Raw genomic sequence first — 24,116 nt, 5'->3', positions numbered from 1 at the left:
CTTAACCACAGATTTCTGAAAGCTCTGGGGCTGAAATATGAAGGATTGTGTTTCCTGCTTTGGAAAGACATCATCCTGGAAACTAGTGATTTCCTTTGGAGCTAACCTATGTGAGTAATTTCCCCTAGATCAGGAAGGACTTGGGATTTTGGTCCTGCCACTAACTGGCTCCATCTGGCTTATTATTCCATCATCCCTCTCCTAGAGTTACTCTCCCCTACTTATTGCCAGCTGTCTAGCCTGAATGGCCTCACTGAGCTATAAAAAACTAGGTTTCTCCTGCAGAAGAGTTGAGCCAGTTTCCCAGGGAACAAAACTGGACAGAGAATGGGGGTCTTCCACAGACATTGGACTGTGTCTAGAGAGAAGTGTTTCCAGGCATAAGGATACCTCCTCAGTCATTGGTCTGAATCCTGCTGCTCACAGTAGTTGTCAAGGGCTGTGAAATTCTGATTCCCAACCCAGCCACATGGAAATGCTCTATGTACAATGAACTATGTTTCTGGAGCTGAAGGCGGGTTTGGGGATTTAGGTGGTGTCATTGGACAAGTGTCACTGCAAGGACATGAGGTGTATAGATGCAGAACCCTATTGATGAGGGCTTTATTACTGACTGGGGCTTCTCAGTGTGGCTGGTGTTGGTATAATGGGTCAAACTGCAGGTGGGTGTAAGTACATTTTGGAGCTGAATGCAATGAGATCAGAATCTGGTTCTACAGACAATGGTTGAAGTGCCAGGAGACTGATGAAGTAAAACTGGGGCATGGACCCCTGCCTCAGCAGACAGCTACTGTCATGGAGCTCCAGAGAAAGAAGCTGAGAATTGTGGCAGCTCCCTACATATACAACAGGCAAGGACATAAGAGCTACCAGTCATATGCGTCACCTGAAATTCTGTAAGCCAGGAACACACTTTTTACTGTTTACTAACAAAGGTTAGTAAAGCTGGATAGAGAGGAAATTCAGGTAGGCTCTGAAAACTGTGGACTCAGGACTTACAGAACTATAGCAGTTATGCTGGAAGGAAAGTTTGGCTTCTGTTTTTTTGTGCACATGAAGATTGTGAATCAACAAATCTGAATAAACTCTTTGCAAGACAGTAGTTCTTGAACTTGAGTAATCAGCATGAGATTCTATAGTAGACCACCCAACACTCTAAAAACTGCCAGCATGAAAGAATTAATTTTATTTTTTTCACTTGAACATACTATAGTGGCTTTTTTTTCTTACGACACATCTGGCCCAAATGCCCAGGCATCCTAGAAGAACAGCTTCAAATATTTTCGAATTTGTTTCCTGTTTTAGTAAGTGGAAGTGAAATCTTTTGCATTTCACTGGCATATTCCTGAAGAGAGCTTAATGAAAATATCCAATTTGTCAAAACTTGGCCAAAGTCAGGATCACAAACATGTACCAGTGAGATGAATTTATGTTGCTCCTTTCTCCGTGAGTCTCTCCTCAGACTCCTGTTGCCATTGTAAGCTACATATCCAAGCAGACTAAGCTAAGCTGACTAAGCTACATATACTAGCAGACTATAAAATGCAGAGCAAGTTGATTGAAGGTACAAGTCAAAATATATGGAGGTAGAACAAAGGCCTCTCAGCCTTCTCCACGTGATGAGCCATTGGTCATGAGTCAAAAGGAGCTTTGTCACTGCTTGTGGAGAGCAGAGTGAAGGCAGTGCTTCCCTTCGTACCCATAAAATTTTACTAAAACTTAAAACCCTACTGGGTATGTCATATAGGGACAGTGCTTCTAGAAAACCTAGGATTCTGCCATAAAAAGCAGGAAATAGATGCAGGGGAATGCTCTCCTGTTAGAGGAAGAGGAAACAGTAGTGTATCTTCACATATAATTTATTTAAGAAGTTCCTGGTGTTTTTTGACAGAAGACTCCCAGTGCTGTGAACCAGAGTTTCAACAAGTGGAAAGGGCAAGTCCCAGTGCTTTTCTCTTGCACACCTGAGCAACTCAGAATACAGGCAACTTGTTCAGATACAAACACCTGCATGGGGTTATAGATGGCAGAACACTGAACCTGGCAGGATATTTGTGCTGACCTGGTATAGCACCTTTCCTCACAAAGAGGTAATCAGAGCCACCAGTGTTGAAATACAAGTGAAAGGAAGACTAGAGCACTCCTCAGCACAGAGCTAGAAAGACAAAAATCAAGAAAACTAGGAAAAAAATCTCTGTGAAGCAGTATCACCCTTTAGAGTGGGACTGGAAAATATCCAAATGATCACAAATGAGACTTTCTGAGTGCAAGTCCAAACTTTCTTAAGTCATTATTTGTAAGGTTTTTTTCTAACTCCTACTCATCGGTAACACAAAACAACAGTATCATACCTCTTTAATCTGTCTCTTGGTTTTGTTTTATTCTGTAACCTGGTACAAAAGACCAGTAGCTATAGTAAGAACAACCATTGTTTCCAGTCTACACTTGCCAGAATTAGGCAGAACTCATCTGTGTTTCTTATTTGGGATCCAGATGCACTGAAAAAATTTTGCTGATTTGGTATTTTATCCCTCTACTTTCTCCTAGACCCTCAAATACAAAACATGATGATGCATGACCAGCCCCGCTACCACAGGGAAATTAAAGGAACTGAAAACCTATCAAGAACCTTTGAGTCCAATGAGATACTAACTCCACTTCAAATTCCTTCACATCTAACTGTCTCACAAGACAGGTAAGAACAGAGCTCACAAAGAAAAATTATTTCATTAAAAGTATTTGATATCTAATTACTGTTACCAGAAAGCATTTTTCTAAACGTTATGTTTTTATGGCATGATATATTTTTTCTTTTCATTATAACGTTGTGCAATAGTCTGTCAGTTCCCTGGGAAATAAGTTGATTACAAGTGAAAAGAGGACTGATGAAATATATTATGCTGTAAGGCTCAAAAATCTCTTGAAATAATTTTCATAAAGAATAAAGACAATATGTATATTGCATTACTAATTCAGAAAAAATGTGCATATTTCACAAAATGATCACCAACATTTATCACGTTACACTTTGATCTACTCCTGTTTCAAACCTTTTTTTCTAGATTGCAAGTTGGCCTAGAATAACTGAGATAAAACTTTAAAATTAAAATTTAATGACAGGAAGCCTGCTTTTTGCTTTGGTAGTTATTAACATGCAATAAGAAAGTTTCAAGAATCAATGTATTATTGTGTTTTACAGGACCAGTCAAAGTGTTAGCTAGGGGTCAGTATATGGCAGAATTCCTGCAACTTTTAAAGTTCTGGAAATCTGAACCTCTAGTTGTTCAGTACTCATGCCAATTTTTTTTTTTTTTTTTTTAATCTAAATTTCTATTTTTTATATACACAACATTCAAGAGTTAGACGTAAGTCCATCAGTGTTCTTTGATGTGAGATTTTTATCCCTGTTGCTAGAAAACTCAATTCTGGTTTTTCATCTTACCTACAGCCTTCTGTTTTACTACTACTGCTAACTTCTGTTATTTCTGTTATCTCATATCCAACATCTGAATTCCAGACAGAGTATTGTGATATTGAATTATCATGCCTGTCAAACTATCTTGAGGCCTCCCACTTATGTATCTTCCCTGAGTCAGCTTTTGTTTTTTTAGGTCTTGTATTACAGGAGTCTGGGTGAATTTCCATCTGAACTGTTTTAACTATTGTCAGACTTGAAAGTCTGCTGAATGTTAGGCCCAGTTTCAGTGAATGTACAGGAAAGATTCACGTTGGCTACATAGGGTACCATTCAAAAGGAAAATATAAGCTCAGAATTGTCTGCATCATTAGGATCCTAACACATTAGCAAACATCTTTCATATTGCTACTATTTTAGTAGCAATACAACAAACAAGTAACAAGCACAGACAGGTTATTTCTTTCTGAACAGGAAAATCTGTATGGTAACACAGAGAGTGAGCTACACTTTTCTGCTAAAGTAAATCCACGCTCCAGTGAACTCACCAATTTATATCTGAAAAGGTGCCTGCATGTCTTAGAATGTCATACGCATTTTTAAATGGTGCATTTTTTTCTAGTCACATAGTGATAAGCACATAAATAAATAGAATACAGTTGCTGTCAGCTACTAAAAATACTGTATCCATGAATTTTATTACATTATCATCTTGGATTACAATATTTGTCACAAAGATTTGCACTAATAAACAGCCCTCAGCATAACCAGGGGTACATACATGTATTCGTAAAGCCCTATAAGTTTATATATATACATTAAAGGTATCCCAAGGATTTTTCACTGTGATTAGACAATCAGGTTCAGGTTGATATACTAAGACAATGTATGTAGTTATTTGTATGTTAGTTGGACAACAGTAAATAACACAAGGTTCTTCTTTTTCCACTCTCACCCTCCCTCCAATGCACTGAATCCCAAATCAATATGTTACTCAGTCACTACATCTATGCTGGCAGGTACAGCGGAGTACAGAAGACCTGTAGAGTCAAAGAGTCGGTGTTGGAGGCCTGAGGTCCAGAACAAAATGCATTTCATGTGCTTTCTACTTCAGATTACCTCTAGTGTGATTCCAGGGACTAAATGCTGTAATACGCTCCCACTGCATTTCTGGAGCATGTCTTGCAGTTAACTTCATCCAGAAGGAACCCAGTTCACGTACTCCAAGCCAAAGCACTGCAGGGTACTGACCACTGGAAAATTAATGTCAAAAGTGTATTCCTGATCCAAATGAAAATGACAGTGTGAATGCATCCCATGTGAACTCATATAGGATCAGGCCCTAAACCTCTCCCTGTACAAACACACTTTCCACAGACCTTCTGGAAGCTGTCAGCAACACACTCTCAGAATCATTGGCCTCACGTACTGATCAAAGCAGTTACTGGAGCCCTTCACAAGCTCACAGTCTAAGACATTTTATTCTTTTCCTTTTCCTCTTTTTTTTTTTTTTTTTTGGTCAGAACAAAAAAGATAAAAATTTAGAAGTCAGCTTTCAGCATTCAGAATAAATCTAGAGTCATGGAATTCAGAAATGGAAAATCTTAGTAAGTCATTGACTACGTTGCTGAGACTCTGAAGTTCACGATGTACTCTTTAAAACTCTGTCTACCTGAGACCTCATTTGATATTCTCTGGACAGAAGCAATCATCTTTAATATCACTTGATCAATATCAGCTTTTTTTTTTTTTTTTTTTTTTTTTTTTTTTTTTTTGTGTGTGTGTGAGAATGAGACTTGGAAACATTTTAAGCTTAATAGAGTCCTGTTTGGACTGAATGGGTGATCAGCCCCAGAAATCTGTGTGTGCAGTGTTTTTCCTTACTGCCTAAGGGAGAGTGGTTGTTATGCTACCTAGTAACCTGGAGATAGCAAACAACAGGAATGATCTATTAATGTTTCCAGCGTGAGTCCACTTAATGAATACAAATACCATATCCATGCAAATGATATGGTATCTGTCTACCTACATTAATAAAGGGAAAATGAGGATTTAGAAAGAATTTTAAAAATGGATGCTTGTGTTTCTTCAGAAACTTAAGCCTTCTGATAAACCTCAGAACACCAGATTTTTATTTTTGTTCATCCTACAATACAAATGAAGAAGTACAAATGTACAAATTTTTATTTTTGTTCACTTTACAATACAAATGTATTACCCCTTGCATCATGGTAGAATGGATAAAGGAACAGCATCAGGTGGCAGCGGAGAGGTCCTGATGCCTGAAGAAGAAACTAAATGACAGGATGGCACTGTACTGCCAAGCAACCACAGAGAACAAACCACCATACAGCAGCACTGTGTCCGTATCTCATACATCATCATCTCTCATGGCAGAGAAGTCCAAGCTAGCTGGGAGCAAGCTGGGATATCTGTGTGTTTCACCAAGTCCAGTGCTGTGATAGCAGAGCAGTGGCTGCACCAGTCAACAAATGCTCTCCTACTGGTCTGCAACCATGTCCAGATGCTTCACTCATCAGTAAAGAAATACCTAGTATCAGCAAAAGGAGGTAGCACAGATGAGGCCTAGCTACATACAAGAATCAGGGTTATGCATGATGGAAACACTGACAACAGACAGATCTGGCTGCTAGTTCCCAACCCAGTAACATAAACATCATGCTTTCTGGTTTCATAGAAATGAATACGGCACATGAATAAAAGATCCTGAGGGTGACCATGCCTATCACATATCACAGCAGTTCATTAGCTCCTTCACAGTGTTTTCAGAAAATTCTGCACAACTAAGTCAAATTTATAACACTTATTTTTGCTCTTATCTCTTTAATAAAAGAGCCTATCTGTACCCCTGGCAGGGAAACTGCTGCAGTCCAAACGAAAATGAAGCTTCAAATTTTCTGTGAGTTTGGTGCTGCTCTTTAAAACTCTTTTAACCAAAAACATGTGAGGTGATCATGCACCTAAACATGTTCAACTCCTTGATTTCAAATGACACAGGTATATGAAACTGTAATGCATGTACTTTTCCACTAGCAAATTCATTTCACTACATGTGAAGTACCTGATACAGCTAGCATTCAGTGTGAATTAGAGCTACCAACTTTACATGAATAGAATAGAATAGGTTTAGATCTGTTGGAAGGGACCTACAAAAATCATTGAGTCCAACTGCTTGACCATTTCAGGGCTAAAAAATAACATTTCTCACCCCTCTCTAGAGACTGGTCTAGAGAAGGTTTTCGAAGGCACAAATAACAAATTCATGAAATCAGTGGAAATTAGATTCTAAAGCTTCCACCTGTGACACTGTATATGTTCACCCATCTGTGACGTTGTATATGTTCACCATCCATATGCCACTCAGTAGTATTTACTGAAGGAACAATGCAGGTATTTGTGTGCAGGCAGCTAAGATTTATATTGTGAGATGCACATGCTGCATGTAAAAGCTTCTTTCTTCTCTCACTGATCAAAACATAATAGACTTGATTCAACCTTCATTAAAGAATTGACAGTCACTGTTCTACTTCTCCTAGTGCCAGTTCACCAAAATAGCATCATCCAGAATAAGGCTGAGTAACTCAGAGCCAAGAAAATTAAGCCAAATTTTCACTGTTTAAAAGACTTCAAGCAACCATCACCTTTGCTGCTGTTAAAGGGTGTTTTGGGGAATTCTTTCTTTCAGATATAAAAAGTTCAGGGAATCCCTTTGCTGCTGCAAGCTTCCTGGGGGAATACAAAGTGTGCATGGGGGAACTGCACTACCTGTATTGCCAGAAGACCAGAGGGCAAAGGCCAAGTCTCCATGCACAGTTGTTAGAGGACATTACCATTTTGGTAGTGCTGTTGACCCTTGTCCAAGGTAAGTTAGACAAATACAATCAAAATGTTTAAGTGAAGAGATTTTAGCAAGAATAGCAATAGACACGTATTGGGTTAGACAGCAATTTAGGCTGAGACAGGCAAATATCTGCATTCTAGAAATGGAGCAATTTAAGCTTCTACCCTTTTTACAATGCCTGAAATATTAATGCGTGAACATATTGGTACCCACAAATCTCCACAGAGCATTTTGTTGAAACACTTAAAATTCCAAATCTCCACACTTCATTTATTTTTTGCCCATCATTTGGTAATGATTTACTGTTGGCTGTTGTCCCAAACACCCTTCCTGGCCTTTAAAATGTCACTACTGGCCTAATTTACATGAATGCTCGGCATCCACAAATCCCATAGGCATAAAAAATGAAAAGTAGGCACACAGCTTTTTTAGAAAGCTGTTGTAAAAGCCAAGATCTGTCTTCATCAGACAACAGATGAGGGGAACAGATCTGGGGTGTGCTTTCTGAGCCAGGGCTCCTTTTCTTGGCCTCTTAGCACAAACGGTTTCCTCTCTAACAGCTCCACTGTCATGTCAGCTTTCTGGATGCTCTTTTGCTGCTACTTTTTTCAGGAAACTGTCACTCAGCCACACATGATCCAGTCAGGCCCAGCTCAGCAGTGTGTCTCTCACCATTCCTAGCTCTGCACCCACTAGACAGCCACCACCCAAGCCCAGCTGAGTTCCAGGCCTGTCTGCCTCCATCAGCCTTGCTCTGTCCAGGCCCTGTTCTTGACTGAGGTCTGAACACCAAACATGAACCTTGCAGAGAGAAGTTTTACTGGAGACAATAGCAGTTCTCATTGGCCATGGGCCCATTGGAGGCCTGAAGCTTTGATTTCACCTGGCATGTGGAGTGCCCACCAGTTTAGGGTTGATACACAGTCAGTACATATGGCACCTTGCACACCAAGTCATATTCCCCACTCTTCCCTGCCGGGTCAAACCCTATCCCAGTGCTTTCTGCCTATACACACACACACGAGCTTCTCTGGTCCCAAATTGCACTTGAGTTTAGCTCCTCCTTTCTCTTTTCCTGACCTCAACCTTAACCTTAGACCAGATGTCTCTGTTTGCCCAGATAAGCTGAATTACTATTGCAGTTATCAGGGAAAAATGTCAACAGACACCCTATGAGGCCCAGCCTCAAATTCAGTTCATCAGCTTGTCAGTTAAAAAACAAATCCCAGCTCTGACCCTAATCCACAGTCTCTGCCCAGAGATCTAACATGACCAGCTGGCCCTTGCTTGAGTCAGCCCCTCAGCCTTACCTGGTAACCTCTTTGAAAAGGACAACTATAAGTTTGGCTCATTGGCCCTTATAATGTTAAGCCTGCTTGTAACCTAAATAATCCTTTCTAGACCTATAAAACAAACTCTCTAGATACAAGGGAGTACAGTTCCTCGAGACAATACACAAATCTACACTCTTGCAGCTGCAACTCTGTTTCTCTGTGACACAGGCACACAGCATATCTTTGGTTCTTCCTCTAGGAGTTCAGAATATAATAGGGTTGATGCCACTTACAGTGAAAACAGTTCCCACAGCTCCTATTGAGTGTTAGGTGTGCATGGTTTGGAGCTATAAGGGCCAAGCTTTCACAGATGGAAGTACTCAGCATACTCAGAAACTTCAGATTCAGGCACAGCTGCTTGACACCTCTCAAAATCCAGCCCTGCATAATTTAGATGTTGAAACTGTGAACAGATTTCCACATGGGTAGCACCTATGAGTTGGGTATTAAGAATTACCTGAAAAATCAAGACAAAAACATACACATCGATTTGAATTGTTATGAGAATATAAGTATATGAGCATATAAAGCATAAGTGTTCTACATTTGCATTTTCTCTTTGCACAGAGGCCTTCCCATTGAGCAGTACTATGATGTCACCCTGCTGAAAAAAAGTGATGTGCGTATGAATGACGATCTGTAAGTTTAAACGGTGTGCTACCCAGATTGTGAATTTAGTGAATTTATCAGCAAACTGAAAATTCATTCCACTCTGGTGATACTATGCATACGTGATATGAAGTGCACATATGATATATGAAATCTGAAGGAACGTATTCTGTAAAAAAGGGATAAGCTAATAAATAACAAACAACAGCAAACGCAGCTAGAAAGGAAATTCAGAATATGGCATTGTGCCCCTTCAGTTTGGTATCTCTTCAACAAGGGTCTCTGAATCTGTTTTACAGATTTTCCGTATTTATCAACTTGTAATACTCAAAAATACGGTCCTTTCTGCTACTTAGAATCTAGATTAAATTGAAGTAACTGCAGTAACCATGACACCATGTGTATTTCAGTCCATTTTTCTGGTGTATATATAGAGAGAGATGCATTTAAGGAGGAGGGTTGGCAAGGATTGTTTTTCTCACTGCTACTGCTTAAGAGAAAGACTGAGTGAATTTGGATGGGGCTGCACTTCTGCAATCCGACGTTTTGCCACTTGATGGCACCAGCAAAACATTTAACATTGCTCAAACTACTGCAATTAATTTAAAGTAATTTAAAGTTTAAATGTAAATTCTTCAAATGCAGGAAATGAACGAAGCTACACCTCTCATGTCAGCATTAATAGCTACAGCACATTAGAAACCTGAGAATATTTCTGTGATTATTTTTTCAATTATCTTTATAGGGCTGTGAGGGGTATTTTTTGACCCCCACAAGTCTCCATTTAGCCCCCCTGCATGTGAGGTACCTGCTCCCCATTTTGTGTAGACTCAACACACTTCAGAAAAGCAGGAGAGCTAATTGTAAACAAGCCACAGAAGCTACACAAGGAAACCTCCCACCCTGCTCTTTGTAGTCCACTGCTCTTCGCAGGCTTTTCTTTTTACTACCTCATTACAGTAAGCCGGACAAGAAGAGATGAATTTGTTTACCTCCAAGAGTGCACAGGCCAAGACTCCTTCATACTGGGATAGCATATGGCCTTTCACCAGCCATGCACGTTAGAGCTGTGCTGCTTTTGCATAATTTGATTACAAGCTACAAGGAAGTAGTAAGTTTCCTTGCAAGTTTCTTCCTGCATATCTCCCAAGCACTTAGTGACAAGAACTGGCCCATGCCCTTTTGAAATTGTGCATACACCTCAAGTTTGAGATGTACAACAGATGCAGAAACAGGCTCACTCTTCCTTTAACACTGGCCACTTACATGAATGTTTGCTTCTTTTATGTTGCATAGCAAAACTGGTTGATTCTTTTTCATAATCCATCCCCAGGAAAACTGCATCAAATGCAGTGGAATACCAGAAAACAATTTGGCCTACTGTGACTTACTAGTCAAATAATTGTCCTGTTACATGACATGTCTATTTGTATCCATGAAACAGCAGAAGCTCAGGCAGATTGTGGAGTAAAATTTAAAACTGTTCTTCGCATAGGGTAGGAGTGTTTTCAGTAATTCCTAGGCTGCTCAACCTGAAATGCATCTTGGTAAAGGATGCTCTGAGATCTGTTCGCTTCACAGCAAGAGTTTTCCTTATGCCAGTTGCCTACCAGAATGGAATATCCACATACTCAGGAGAGGACATGGGACACTTCTGGGGATTTGATTCAGTAAGAGGAAGTAACCAGGAACTGCTGTAACTATGTGGCCTTGCACTGGCTATATAAGAAACAAGGAGGTTTTATATAAGCATAGGTTAGACTCTGCCCTCAACACATACTCAGAAGTACACAACCTTGGACACTGAATGTTTGATCATTAGAACACCGATGAACTTTCTCCATTATTTTGCACTCACATCTTCATCTGAAACATGCTGGGTCTCTAAAATATATTATGGTTGATGTTTTGTTCTGGTTTAAACATTTTTTTTCTTTAAGGTTATATTTTCTCTGTCTTTTAGAGACCTTTGAATTGAAGGAAAGAGTGTATCCTTTAAAATGAAAAGTGAAACATACACCAAATACATCTGTCATGTTCATAGTTCAAGGTCTTTCAGAGAAAATATTCTTCCTGCTGTCAGAGACTATTAAGCGGTGACAGCCACATGGAACCTTTCCTGAAAAATGCCCACTGAGTGCTGCTCTGCAGGTCTACCTGGGAGCTGTTAATACTCAGTTTATTTACCTTATAGCCTGTGAGGGCTCCTCTGAGCCATTACTGTCTTTTGCGGGAAATGAATTACCAGACATTTGCAGTAACTCTGTACACCTTCATGAGACAACTATGCTTTTGCCTTAAATATGCACCCTGCATATCCTTGTGCAGTGCTGCATTAGAATGAATCACTTGGTTTGCACAGATGTACTTTCGCAAGTGCATTAGCAGTGGGCTACATGTGCCCTCTCTGTCAAATGTACTGCAGAAAAGTAGCTGCCTACTTCCATCTAAAGCTGTTATGAGTCCTCACGTTCACATCAAACAAGACCATAAAAATCCTGAAAGGCCTTGAAAAACATCCTTGAGCCATTGCTAGAATCTTAGCAACACACACACACACTGCATCAGGCCAGTGCATTTACACTTTCCTTCCAAAGACAAGTCACACCAACAAAGTTTTGGGTGCATTCAGCAGCACTACAGAATAGTTTTTCTCCACTGGGTTTTCTCCACATGGGTTTTAATCTGTAAATCATGCATATCATGCCACATATCACTTCCATTCCTCTGCTTTTGCCCTGGCTCCCTGAGCCCTGGTGGTTCCCTGACCTGCAGCTCAAGGTGCCCAAAGTGCTCTCATTCCTATGGAAATGGGACAGTGTCCTACGGGACCACTCCCTGGACCTATTCTGGAGCTTTCTAAACTGGCACCTTAAGTCCCTCCAGCTCGAGCCTGACTTCTTTTCAAGAAGTGACGGACTCCATATTCTTTGTGGACTGAACACAAAGGGGGAGATAATGATTACTGAGCAGCTGTGTCTTGTGTAACACTGGCAGACTCCAGTCTACCAGAAGTTCACTGAAAGCATCTCAGACCCAAGTCTGGAAAAATTACTACTGCTTTCTTCCTTTCCTGTTGGAGCTCGACCTTTCTATAGTTCCATCCATTCTAAGTGGCTTCAGGACCAATAATGCAGTTTGAGTTTTAAAAATGTAAGGGACGCTCTAAATAACCAGATACCTTTGAAAATATAAAGCTTCGCTGGCTGTTACAACCTGAGCTCACAAAGCTTCTCTGAATCACAGCAGTCATGAAAATGCATAGTTATCCTTATTTTATTGCTGCCTTGTGTTATAATGAGAAGTGATCTACAAAGGTATTTAAGCAGTTCTGCCACGATACAGCACAAAGGAGGCTTATTCTCCTTACACTTGCATATTTGTATCAGGAATATGTCCAATGAATGCAATGAAGAATTTAACAATGCACACTGTAACATAATGTGAAGGGAGAATAAACACTGGGAATTTTCCTCCATGTCTCTGAGCAATTTCTGTTCTAACTGTAGAAATGGAAAACCAATTAGAAGTATCTATGGAAAAAGCATCTAAAGATTGTTTTTCTGTAAGTGTGGCTATTTCTGTAAAAGCTTTCATTTTTCAAGACAAAGTTTGAATCAGAGTCCCAGATGATTATAACAGTATACAAATGGTTGTCAAAATCCAACATGTAATGTTTAAATGCTGTTAGCATCACACACTAAAAGGGAAGCAGATCTTTTGCTTAGCTCAGTTGAGGCATGAGTTATGTTGGCATGGTAATTTGGGAGATGTAGCACTTCATGGTGATCACATAGACTTCACAATGAAATGCATGAATACTGCTTAGTGTAACGGAACAGCATATGAACAAAATTATCTGGCACACGAAAGTTTATCTTCAAAAGAACCATTTCAGTGTGGAAAGAAATTAGCATAGGATTGTACTGAACTTCTTTAGGCAAGGGAGCATATTTTCTCTTTGTGCAGTATCTATTTTTATGGAGGCTAGATTAATGATGGAGGAGCCAAGTTGTAGCTCTTGAGACACGGGTGACTTGAACAGAGTTTGGGTGCAGCTCCCATGCCATGGCTATGTCATTAACCAGGTGACTGGGTAGTCTCGAGCTGTGGGAGGAAAAGTCTCCCAAGGAACTACTAAGGCTGAAATAAAGCAGTCTTCATGGAGCACATTAACGTCCCACACAGCTCTGTCCTCAAATGGCACAGCGGGAGCTCTGAAGTTATCATCGCCTCCTGCTTAGGAATGATTCCTGGACATCTCTCTCCTCACTGGGAAATATGAAGGGTTTTGGCAATATGAAGATTTTGGTATATGGCCTGTAGAATCAAGAAACATGAACACCATACAAAAAGTAAAGCTTAAGATTATCATTAGACAACTTCTCCTACCCATATAAAGACCTTTTCAGGCAAGACCAGGTAATTTAGGCTTCCTCATGAAAAACCTGAGGATTTCAGAGCTCCAGGTGATCCACTTAGATTTTTTACTAGATGATAAGATCAGTAATAAAATTGTCTTTTTTTTTTCCTTCATTATACCACACAGAACCATTAAGCAAGGTATTTTTTTTTCTTAATCTTAGACATTTTTCTGCCTTGGAACAATCACCAAGAGACTCTTAGCTAGCCTCAGTGATGAAATTCTTGCCCTTTAAATTTAGTGTTTTCTTTTGATTGCTTTTTAAAAATTCATTTGAAGCATAAAATAAGTCTCCATTGTAAAATATAAATAATTTATTATCATGGAATTAATAAGTACTTTCCCTGCAAGTATGAATAGGATACGTTTTCTGTTTTGCATTACTGATTTATTTTTACTAATAGCACGTGCAGTTGTTAATTAATATAGAGTTTATTACACAGAAGTGTAAGAGGCTAGATTTTTTCCCTCACTCCTTTTAAGAAGACATTCTACATACCACTTGTTCCAGGCACTGTTTCAGCCTTTGGCACCTAGCAACACCAAACATTTCTCGTGGATTGAGTGATACCAGTAAGAATATTGTCTGCACTGCTTACACATTGATTTGTCCCTAATGTATATTGATTGCACTGATTCAGATAAAGTGTGAGAGGTACAAATGAAAGTGGGCCATTTCAAGTAACTCACTCTTTTTCTTCCCTAATACAGGCTTCATAAGCCACCAAGCAGTTTGGCTAAGTAAGTACATTTCACCTTTATTGTACCTTATTACTTCCTTAATGAAATAAAAAGACAAGACCTTTCTCTTATAGCCATAATTGCACTGTGTATGTTCCTTGGCAGTAAGCAGCAGCAAAAAGCTACTAGGCAAAAAGCTCTCTCTCAAATGAAGCATATAATGATAGGTTTAGCAAGTTAGCAGTGTTTGCCCAGCACACCCACTCTCCTAACAAATACTGATCTTGCTGACTTGCCTATGGGCTAATTGGGTTTCCTTGGCTGTGTTGTTCATGGCCTCTTTAAACAACGTGAATGAAAGTATGCAAATCTAATGTATGTATAAAGCAGATTTGTGGGAGGGAAGCCTAGGAAGAGCTCAGCTTGGTAAGAAAACTTATTACCTCATGATGGACAGGCTCAGGAATGGATGAACTTGGCTCCTACGTAAGGTCAAAACTTTGCTTTCAGCAGCAACTCGGGAAAGGCATTTGCTCTCAGTAAGCTGCTACATGCAGTTGTGGTAGAATTTAGAAGAATCCAAAAGGGGTGGATTACTCTTACTGGAATAAACTTCATTTAAACCTCTAATTTTTGTCAGAAGCCGTTCATTTGCCTCAGAAGATTCCTGTTATTTTTGTTGTTGTTGTTGTTGTTGTTGTTGTTTTTTTTTTAATTAGGCTGTTATGGAAAACTGAAAGCTGAAAAGGATAGCTACAGCAATCTCAGAACTCTCTGTGAAGTCCTGGTTCTCAGTGCCCCACAAAACTCTCCAGTTTAGCTTTATCCTTCTTCCTCTCACAAATAAATACCTTTTTATACACAAATATCCCAATAGTCCTAGTCCTAGTCCAAATGGCAGATAAGACTGCTTCTGTTGTGATGGGGTTTCTTCACTCGTTATTCCCACCACCACCACCACCACCATCTCTTTTCACACTGTTCCTCATGACAATCTTGCTTTACTTCCCCCTTTCACCTCTGTCGTTTTTGGAGTCTACAGGAAATAAATTTCCCCTGGAAAGATTTCTCATCAATTCTTCAGTTATTTATGATTTCTGGAGTGGGCACCTCTCTCTGAAGCGCAATCCTGCCCTGCATTCCATCAAGGGCAGAGTAAATCCCTGAATATGATGATATCCAATATGGTTTGTGATAGACTCACAGCAATTGTGTTGCTCTGAAAGACTTATTCATAGTAATTGTAGCTAACAGGAAGACTATAATGATAGAAGCAAACATTTTTACTTGCATTTGGGGTCTGACAGAGGCATCTTTTCTCCTGTTCGACTGGATCTGTTGTTAAGCATCAGGTAAAAATTGCTATAACCAACAGACCCACGTCACTGTTGGACATGTCTGAGAGGCATAGCCACTGCACCTTCGACTGGGGAGTGTTGGTGGCCTGGGTATGCAGTTATGCAAGTTGCAAATGTAAATCTAACGATTCTCTTTCACGTAAGCAGACAATACAGGAGCAGGCAAGGGAATGATCATTGTAAATTCATTGTAGGGTACAAGCCAAATGGGATTTTAAAAAAAAGACATCACCTTTCTGCTTCTTAATTCTCTCCCAGTTCTTGCGAAGTGTTATATTTAATGCTAAAGCTCTGTGAAATGTGAAATAAGGAAATGTGAAATAAGGAAATTTTCTTTCTTTCTGTTCATCCTCCTGACAACTGAAACCAATCCAAGACCGCTGTGCCTGCCGTTTCCCATCTCTCATCCCTACCAGACACACATCTCTAGGTATGCCATGTTCCCAAACTTCAGATCACCTGAGGATCGAGACACCGGGATCGATGCAAGCAATCATCAGCCTTTCCACCCCAATATCCCTAGCAAGCCTTATGATGTGGTTGTTCTAAGGAAGACCAAAGGTAAGACTGCTCTCTGAGGATTTATCATCTATTCTCTGATGATTTATCGTTTATTCTTGAATATTATTTAGAAATTCTGCTTAAGTCTTGTGACTCCTTTCTAATGAAGCTCCATGCAGCTAGGATCTGAGAATATTAGTGACCAAGCTACGCATCTTGGCTTAAATTGGAGCTCTTCATGCTGATGGTTGCATTCTCCAAGGGAGATACCTCAGCACTGAGAGTGATGAATTAATGTCTGTCTCATACAAAGACCTTGTAGCTTCAGAAGTCAGCAGTGTTCTTAAAGCTCTTAAATGGTATTCTCCATAAATATGTATCATTCAGTGTATCTGATACCTTCTGGCAGGGAAATGATTCTTCACAGTCTGAGGGAGTGGTGGGGAAAGGAAAAAAATGCCTTAAGAGGGATCAAAAATTAACAAATTCTGGGCAAACGCCATGTCTGCCACACCTTTGCTGAGGACAAAAAGTTACCCCTGAAAGAAGTGCTGAATGATTTAAAATATTTTATCACCATACAGGTGGTGGAACAAGGTCTAGAATCACATAGTAACTGATTTTTTACAGAACAGCATGTAAGCCATTGTGACATGTTAGTTTTTAACCCCAGCAGAATTTTGTCCTGGGAGTGGCTTACATAATGCATCAGATGAAAAATTGTGCTTTTCCTTGGGGACAGTCTGCTGCATTGGGATTCTGACAGGTACTTCATTCTGTATGGCTCTGCTGATCACCTGCATGAACTGATGAGCAGTCTTTAGCAGCTGTTGGCCACACAGGCTCAGGGAATTTGGGACAGCAGAAAGCCAGCACCTCTCAGTGCCATGGCACTGCTCCTCAGAAGGGGTTTGGCAAAACTGTGGAATAGAAGAAGCATACACTGGCGTGTCTAAGAAGCTCTTCAGTACTATAAAAGCTGATAATGTTAAGTAGTAGGTTAATTTGCACTAATGAGCTGCCATTCCCAGTCACTGCCAGTACTGTACAATTATGTATATAATTGGATATGTGAGCCTTTTTTTTGTGAGGTATTTGTCTATCCAAACAAAATATCTCTCCACAGAGCATATAATGTCAGGAGCAGTCATTTTTAGTCACTTTTCAGTGATCATTTTTCAATGTAAGAAACACTAATCACATGTGGGGAGCTGGGTTTATAGCAACTACAAAGCCTATTTTTGCACAACAGAAGGATCATTGGAGGCCAAGCTCTATTTCCAGCAAAGCTTAACAGGTTCGGAATTACAAGATAAGGGGGCAGCTACTGCTGGCACTCCAAAAACAACTTCACTTCATTTGATCAGGATGCTCCACTCCTCACTGACTGAAGGAGAAACCTCTGGTTAAGAACAGATGACACAGATCACATGTGGGTGACTTTTACCACTGGAAAGTTGTGTTTAAAATTTTTCACAGCAAGGTTATGTTTAAATTTTATTTATTTATTTATTTATTTTTCCCTTTCTACATCTTGCTTCTACAAAACTCAGAGTAATTATTATGTAGTCAATTACAGAGCCAGGGTGAGAAACAAAGCTCTTGCAAGCATACTCTGCAGTTTCATTTTTATCAGACATCTGGAAGAATTCTGTTATTCTGCTGAAGGTGACATTATGAGTACAAAACCAGCTTCAACAACTCATGAAACTTTCTTGATCTTACTGTTTGCTGTTGTTGTTTGTAAAAATCATGCACAGAAAATGCAGTAAGAATCTGCTGGTGTGTGAATTAATCCGGAGCTCCTACAATTGGTCACGGGCATGTGTCAGTCAGCTCTAGCAGGGGTATAAGATCCAACCTTCAGCAACTTGTCACCATCCCCTCTGCCTGAGACAACTATCTGGTGGTGCAGATGCTCATGTGAAGACTTCCAGCAAGGCAGGAGGGTTAACGTAGGCTGCCTAAATAGTTAATCTGATCTGATTTAGCTCTGCTGATTTTGTACTACAGAGTGAAGATGAGTTCTGTCTGCAGATCCATGAGGTAAGTCTCCCAAGGTAGAAAAGACAGCAGCAGCAGCTCCAGAAAGAACCTCTTCCACCAGCACAGCTGTCTATAAACTGAGCATAATACGTCTACAGCTTGATATGCAGATACATCTGTCATTCTGATCAATGGTGTTACATTAGAACATGTTAAATATATCCCCTTCAGGTAATCCATACAGGCATGAGGTTGTCAGCATTCCCCCTGACTCCCTGAAGAAAGCTTTGCACTGGCCAGGACAATACACATACTTCCAAGTAGGTAATTCATACAGCGTATGGGGGGAGGTGTTGCTAAAGAAACCCAGATTACACTCTCCAGCCCTAGAAATAAATGGATTTGAGCAGCAACAGATTTTTGCTCCTTCTTACCTCTCCACAAGTCCTGCCAGCATACTGACAGGCTGGTGTCTCTATTTCCATGTTCTGAAGGAAACAGATTGTGAATGGTCACTGACTCTAACCTTGCTTTCCACAGCTGTAATGATGGAGACTAGGCTGATCCATGAAACACAAGAGTGAAACTGGTCATGAATGATTGGGTTTCTACTGTTCTTCGGCCTAAACAGTTGTTAAACAGCTGTTCTCTTCCTAGGGGGATATAGCCTGAAGTTTGATGACAGATAAAAGCCATGAAGAATGTAGCAAAAGACAGTGGTAAACAAAGAAAGATACAGCCTTTGGAGACAGACAATCTTATGGATGTGGCAGGGGAAAATCAAAGTGGCAGTCCATTTTCAGGCTGTTATTGTGACTGCAAAAGAAACTTTATATAGCATGTAATGTTCTGCCTTGGTGTGGCTACCATGCCTAAGTTGATTCCAAGTTCTTTGAAATGAATTCAGCTGAATTATGTGCCTGTTAAATCTTCCTATTTGAGTAGAAATACTGTACTGAAGATTTTTATTAGCATTTTCTAATACGCTAATTTAGCATACTATGGAAGGGATATTTTAAACCTTTAGAACATTGTTATTTTATTTATTTGGTTTATGCCTTACCTGTTTCTTCTTATCCTTCAGCTTCCTAAATTTGCTGAAGAAAAGGGTCAAATATACTACCCTTATCCACCAAAGATGGTAGCCCCTAATTCCACTTTTAAAGAGCTAGAACATAACCTCTCTCCAAGAACAACCAACATGCTACGAAACACTGAAAGGGCTCAGGGGATCACAACATACAGTCGCAACTTCACAGGTAAGCAATTGTTTTCCTTTCCTTTCCTTTCCTTTCCTTTCCTTTCCTTTCCTTTCCTTTCCTTTCCTTTCCTTTCCTTTCCTTTCCTTTCCTTTCCTTTCCTTTCCTTTCCTTTCCTTTCCTTTCCTTTCCTTTCCTTTCCTTTCCTTTCCTTTCCATTTACTTGGAAAGACCACAAGATGTCACCCTTTAATTCTTTCTAAAAAAAAAAAAAAAAAAATTAAAAAAAAAAAGTCATTTAGTAACAAAGGTCTCAAAATCTGTAAATTATCTGAGATTTTTCAGGGGGGCTGAGCACTAATTTTCATTTTCCTAACTAATAAAAATATGTGATAATAAAATATGTCTCCATTAAGGAAGAGGCCCTATGAATCCCCTTGTACTGGATGACTATTACATGAAAGCAGTTGGCAGACTAACTGGAGAACTAGGTACAGACGTGGAACTTGTAAGTACTGTCTTTACTAAAACTCAGATGCTTTCACCACAGTAACATTGACAAGAATATTTCCAGATTCAACTAAAAGAATTAAGCCTTCCCTTTAATAATACTTAAATGCAAGGCAAGAATCATTCTAAGAGAAAGGGTAAAGTTCAGTATACTAAATGACTCCTGACAGAGCTGCTTTACAGAACTTATGTAATGGATTAGTGATTTGTTCAGGGTATGAGGTGCTGGGGGTAGGTTACAGTGATCATCTGAATATTTTTTTATCTTATCATTTAAAGCTGCCACCAACTCATGACAGCAATTCAAAGGACCTTTTGCCTTGGAAAGTAGAAGTAATATTCTCCATAAAATGAGTTGGCAGCTCTTATGAACCATGCAGTACTGCAGAGACTGAAACATACTGGCTAGACGTTTAGCTGGTGTTAATCAGCACAGCTCCACATCAGCTTATTGTCTTTATTGCTTTATTTGATAAGTGGCCTAGTATCATTGCAGACTCCTATGTCCTTACTAACTATACCAGCTTAAGTTTGGCAGAGTTCTTGTGATTCATCCTTCTCCATTTATGTGAGTGGTTTGCTTTTTTTTCCCTTAGGATGCATCAGTAAATTTGCCAAATTCTGTTTCATTGCAACTATTTACTTTTAAGAACATAGGCATGAACATAGATATGGAAACTCCATGTTCATTGTCTTCAAAAACTTTGATATTCAATGTGGCCTCTTAGAAAGTCAAAAAATACTATTTTATTAAATGCTACCCTTGCAAACAAAGCATAACATGGTAGGTAGGAATAGCAAATCAACTTGTTTTGCTTTTTGCTAATGCATCATTACCTCTAATGGCTTAAGCCCTTTCAGTGACACCTGCACATTGTCATGCTGAGTACATACACAGTTATAATTGATTGTTACCAACTAAGCAATTTTGCATGTAAAACAGATTCCTGCTCACCTTTTCACAGCACTGCTCACTTAACAGCGCTTGCAGGTTCAAACTTCTTTGTCTCTAATGCCTTCATATGTGATTGCACAAATATATGAAAAGCAGGGCAACCAAAGTAAGATGCTATCATTTTCTTTGTTTATAGTCAAAAAATTGCCCTGGATAAAAAGTCCCCAAATTGTTGTGCTTTTTATTATTATTATTATTATTTTTAATTCCAATAAATTAAATCCCTTTTGAAATGGTATTTACAAGTCTTTGATAACTGAATCGGAAAAGTTGTCTGGCTTTTTCTCCAGCATGATAAAGAAACAAATGTTTTGCTTTGTGACAATGAAAACTTCAAAGAACACCTTCAACAGCTTGTCTCTGGAAATGAAAATCCAAACTAGCGGCTTACATTAATTCAAAACAGAGCAGTTTTATTGCCCTCTGGCTTCCAAAGTGTGATCAGTAGAGGCCATGCTAATTTATCTGAGCATCATTATCCCACTTAAAAGATACATACATTAAATATCAAAAATTCTGATTGTTCAGCACAGTAATTGCTGAAGCCCACTCTTTGGGTACAGGACTCAAACTTACTTTGTATGAACAGTCCCTATACAATGTAGCTTTGTCTCTGCACTGGTATCTGAAGCCTGTGAAGAATCAGAAGCCTGAAGACTGTGTCCCATGGGATCTCGTCCACTAATTCTTTGAACAGCTGGAAGTTGGATCTTCTAAAGTTCAGGGTGCTGACTTTGCTCTTAGCCAGGCCCATTATAGTCACTGTTTATACTATCACATTATTTAGGAGACCACAAATTGGAAAACAGATGCTTACAGAAAGAAAAAAAGAAAAGAAGAAAAAAAAAAAAAAAAGGAAAAAAGACAGCACAATCTAATTATATCCATTTGCATCTTGTGCATATCACAGAATCACAGAATCACAGAATTTCTAGGTTGGAAGAGACCTCAAGATCATCGAGTCCAACCTCTGACCTAATGCTAACAGTCCCCACTAAACTATATCCCTAAGCTAATAGGGATGGAGCAGAATATTTTGTCTTTTCCAAAGCATACAGACCAGCTCTAATCTCTCCGTATGGCAGGGCAGTAATGACTGTCTGGACTGATGGACTGATTCCCTTTGCCAGCCTGTTTTGCATACTGTCAGAGCGAAGTAGTGGCCACGAGTGACAAAGTTCTCACACCTGGCACAGTACTCCAAGTTCCTAGGAATAATGCTTCCCTCACTTTCCACAATGTGGGGCAGTAAAGATAGACACGTAACTGAGTAAATTTCACTCGTCCCAGAAAATGGTTGCCTCAATCCCTGCTAATTACAGTGTTAATTCTTTTCCTTCCTCCATTAGAAAGAAACCTTTCTGTCTAGTCTCTCACAAGTGAGACCTCTTGAAGGGCGCAATGCACGTTTACTTCAAGGACGACGTCCCCATGAATCTATTCTGCAAGAAGAGGGCTCCTGCCAGGAGCAGGCCCAACTGCCTTGCCTGTGTTACCAGAAAGATCATTATCTGGATACAGGGCTGCCAATAAACGAATTTCAGAAAATCGCTGACGCGTGGCAAACAGAAGCATTGTACAAGAGGCAGTTTTCAGGAATGTCTGAACTTGAATCCCTTCCAAAACGCGCACATTGCCTTTCCTGTGAAGATATCAAGCCCAAACGTTTGGACCAACATACAGTATGGGAAAACCCAGTCAGCCTAAATAAACCAGTCTTACCACAGGATGTAAACAGCGAGGAAAGAAGAATTGAATTGCACAACCTCTGGTACCAAGAAGCAAGTCAGCCTGCATGGAGACCAGAGAGGCAAACAGAGACAGCACTGCCTGAATGGATCCCTGGCTTTGAGGTTCTTCAGCGCCCAACAGCACTGCTGGAGCTGCAGGATTCCTTCTCTAAGACAGCAGCACAAAAACGTTTTCATGATTCTATCAATGGAGAGACAAAAGATCTCAGAGATAACATCACTGAGGGAAGGAGACACAAATTCTATGGATTCAATGCTTTTTATTTCCATAACTGACACATTCCCTGGTCTTTTTAAAATACTAACAAATAAAAAGTACTTCAACGTAGCATGTCTATTCTTGTGTACCGGTTATGGCTGAAATAATTTGTTGTCTTCATAGTAGCTCACGTGGTGCTGTGTTTTGCATGTGTGATGAAAATATTGTTGATAACACATCGATGTTTTAGTTGTTGCTGTGCAGTGCTTGCACAGGAGTAAAGGATTTTTCTGCTTCTCATGCTGCTGTGTCAATGAGGAGGCCAGGGGTGTACAAGAAGCTGAGAGGGGACACATGAATGACAACAACAACAAAATCACCAAACACATTATTTTTAAACATCTGAAATCCTGTTTGCAAAGCCTTTCAAAAATAAGAACAGTGCAACAGTAAATTTATTGGAAAGCCACCTCACGGATTACCAGCTGGTTTTGCAAAAGGGATGCAAAGAATAAGTTTAAATTGCTGTTTTCTGTGAGCTAGGAGATCACTGTTTCCCAAAATTCGGTAACATAACTAATATTGGTTTAATGAATACCTTAAGGAGCTAGAAGCCAGGTAGTGATTAAAAAAGCAGAAACAGCACATGTACATTTGTTTTTTGTTTGTTTGTTTGTTTTAACTGGTTAATTAAAAGAGGGCCTATTCAGTTGTTTCTCAGAGAGTACCTGAAGAAGGAGCAAAATACCTTTCTATTTTTATCAAGACTTTCTTCACTGCAGTCTTCTAAGATGTTCCATTGAGAGATCAGATATACTCCACTCTTCCTTCAAGCCAATTTTCAAAGTTCAGGGTTATTAAAATCGGGGTTCAGCATTATTAAAATCAGGGAATTTGTTACTTAACAAGAAAGACATGAGAAACTGAGCTTGTTCTTTCTGGAAAACAAACAAATAAACAAAAACCAACCAGCCAACAAAGAAACAAATAAAATAGAAACTACAACTTAATGACAAGTATATAAAATATACTTGCTACATAAAAGTCATATCAGTCATTTGTATCATATGTCTATAAGTCCCATAATGAAAATTTTTGTTTGATCAAACTCATAAAATCAAAATAAGGAACTTGGGAAGCACATTCTAATTTACTTGTTTAATTTTCTGCTTGGTATATGTAGAAGGCAAAGAGCTCAGTATCATTAAAAAAAAGGCTTAGAGGCAAATCCTTGGAGCATAAGAAAAACGTTTGCAATGTTAGTAGATTTGGTAAGCGTTCTTAGTGCTATGAGACTGACTTCATGCTTTAGGATAATAGGCCCCTCTTCACA

The 24,116-nt window shown here is 39.5% G+C and overlaps 1 protein-coding gene across 1 annotated transcript; it reads left to right on the top strand.

Moving 5' to 3' along the window:
• Positions 1-646: 646 nt before the first annotated feature.
• Positions 647-22,860, top strand: SPMIP4 (sperm microtubule inner protein 4; the record flags this gene model as incomplete). Its single annotated transcript, XM_082755339.1, has 10 exons — positions 647-662; positions 2,548-2,695; positions 7,122-7,298; positions 9,179-9,250; positions 14,355-14,384; positions 16,059-16,243; positions 18,401-18,493; positions 19,315-19,428; positions 19,785-19,876; positions 22,183-22,860. 10 exons carry the CDS (start codon positions 647-649, stop codon positions 22,858-22,860), a joined length of 1,605 nt encoding a protein of 534 aa, XP_082611465.1.
• Between the last annotated feature and the right edge of the window lie 1,256 nt (positions 22,861-24,116).

This window comes from Aythya marila, assembly GCF_965140915.1.
Source record: "Aythya marila genome assembly, chromosome: 2".
In the NCBI taxonomy this organism is placed as follows: domain Eukaryota; kingdom Metazoa; phylum Chordata; class Aves; order Anseriformes; family Anatidae; genus Aythya; species Aythya marila.
Note: the sequence above shows the minus strand (reverse complement) of the source record. Positions and strands in the feature narration are given on the sequence as shown.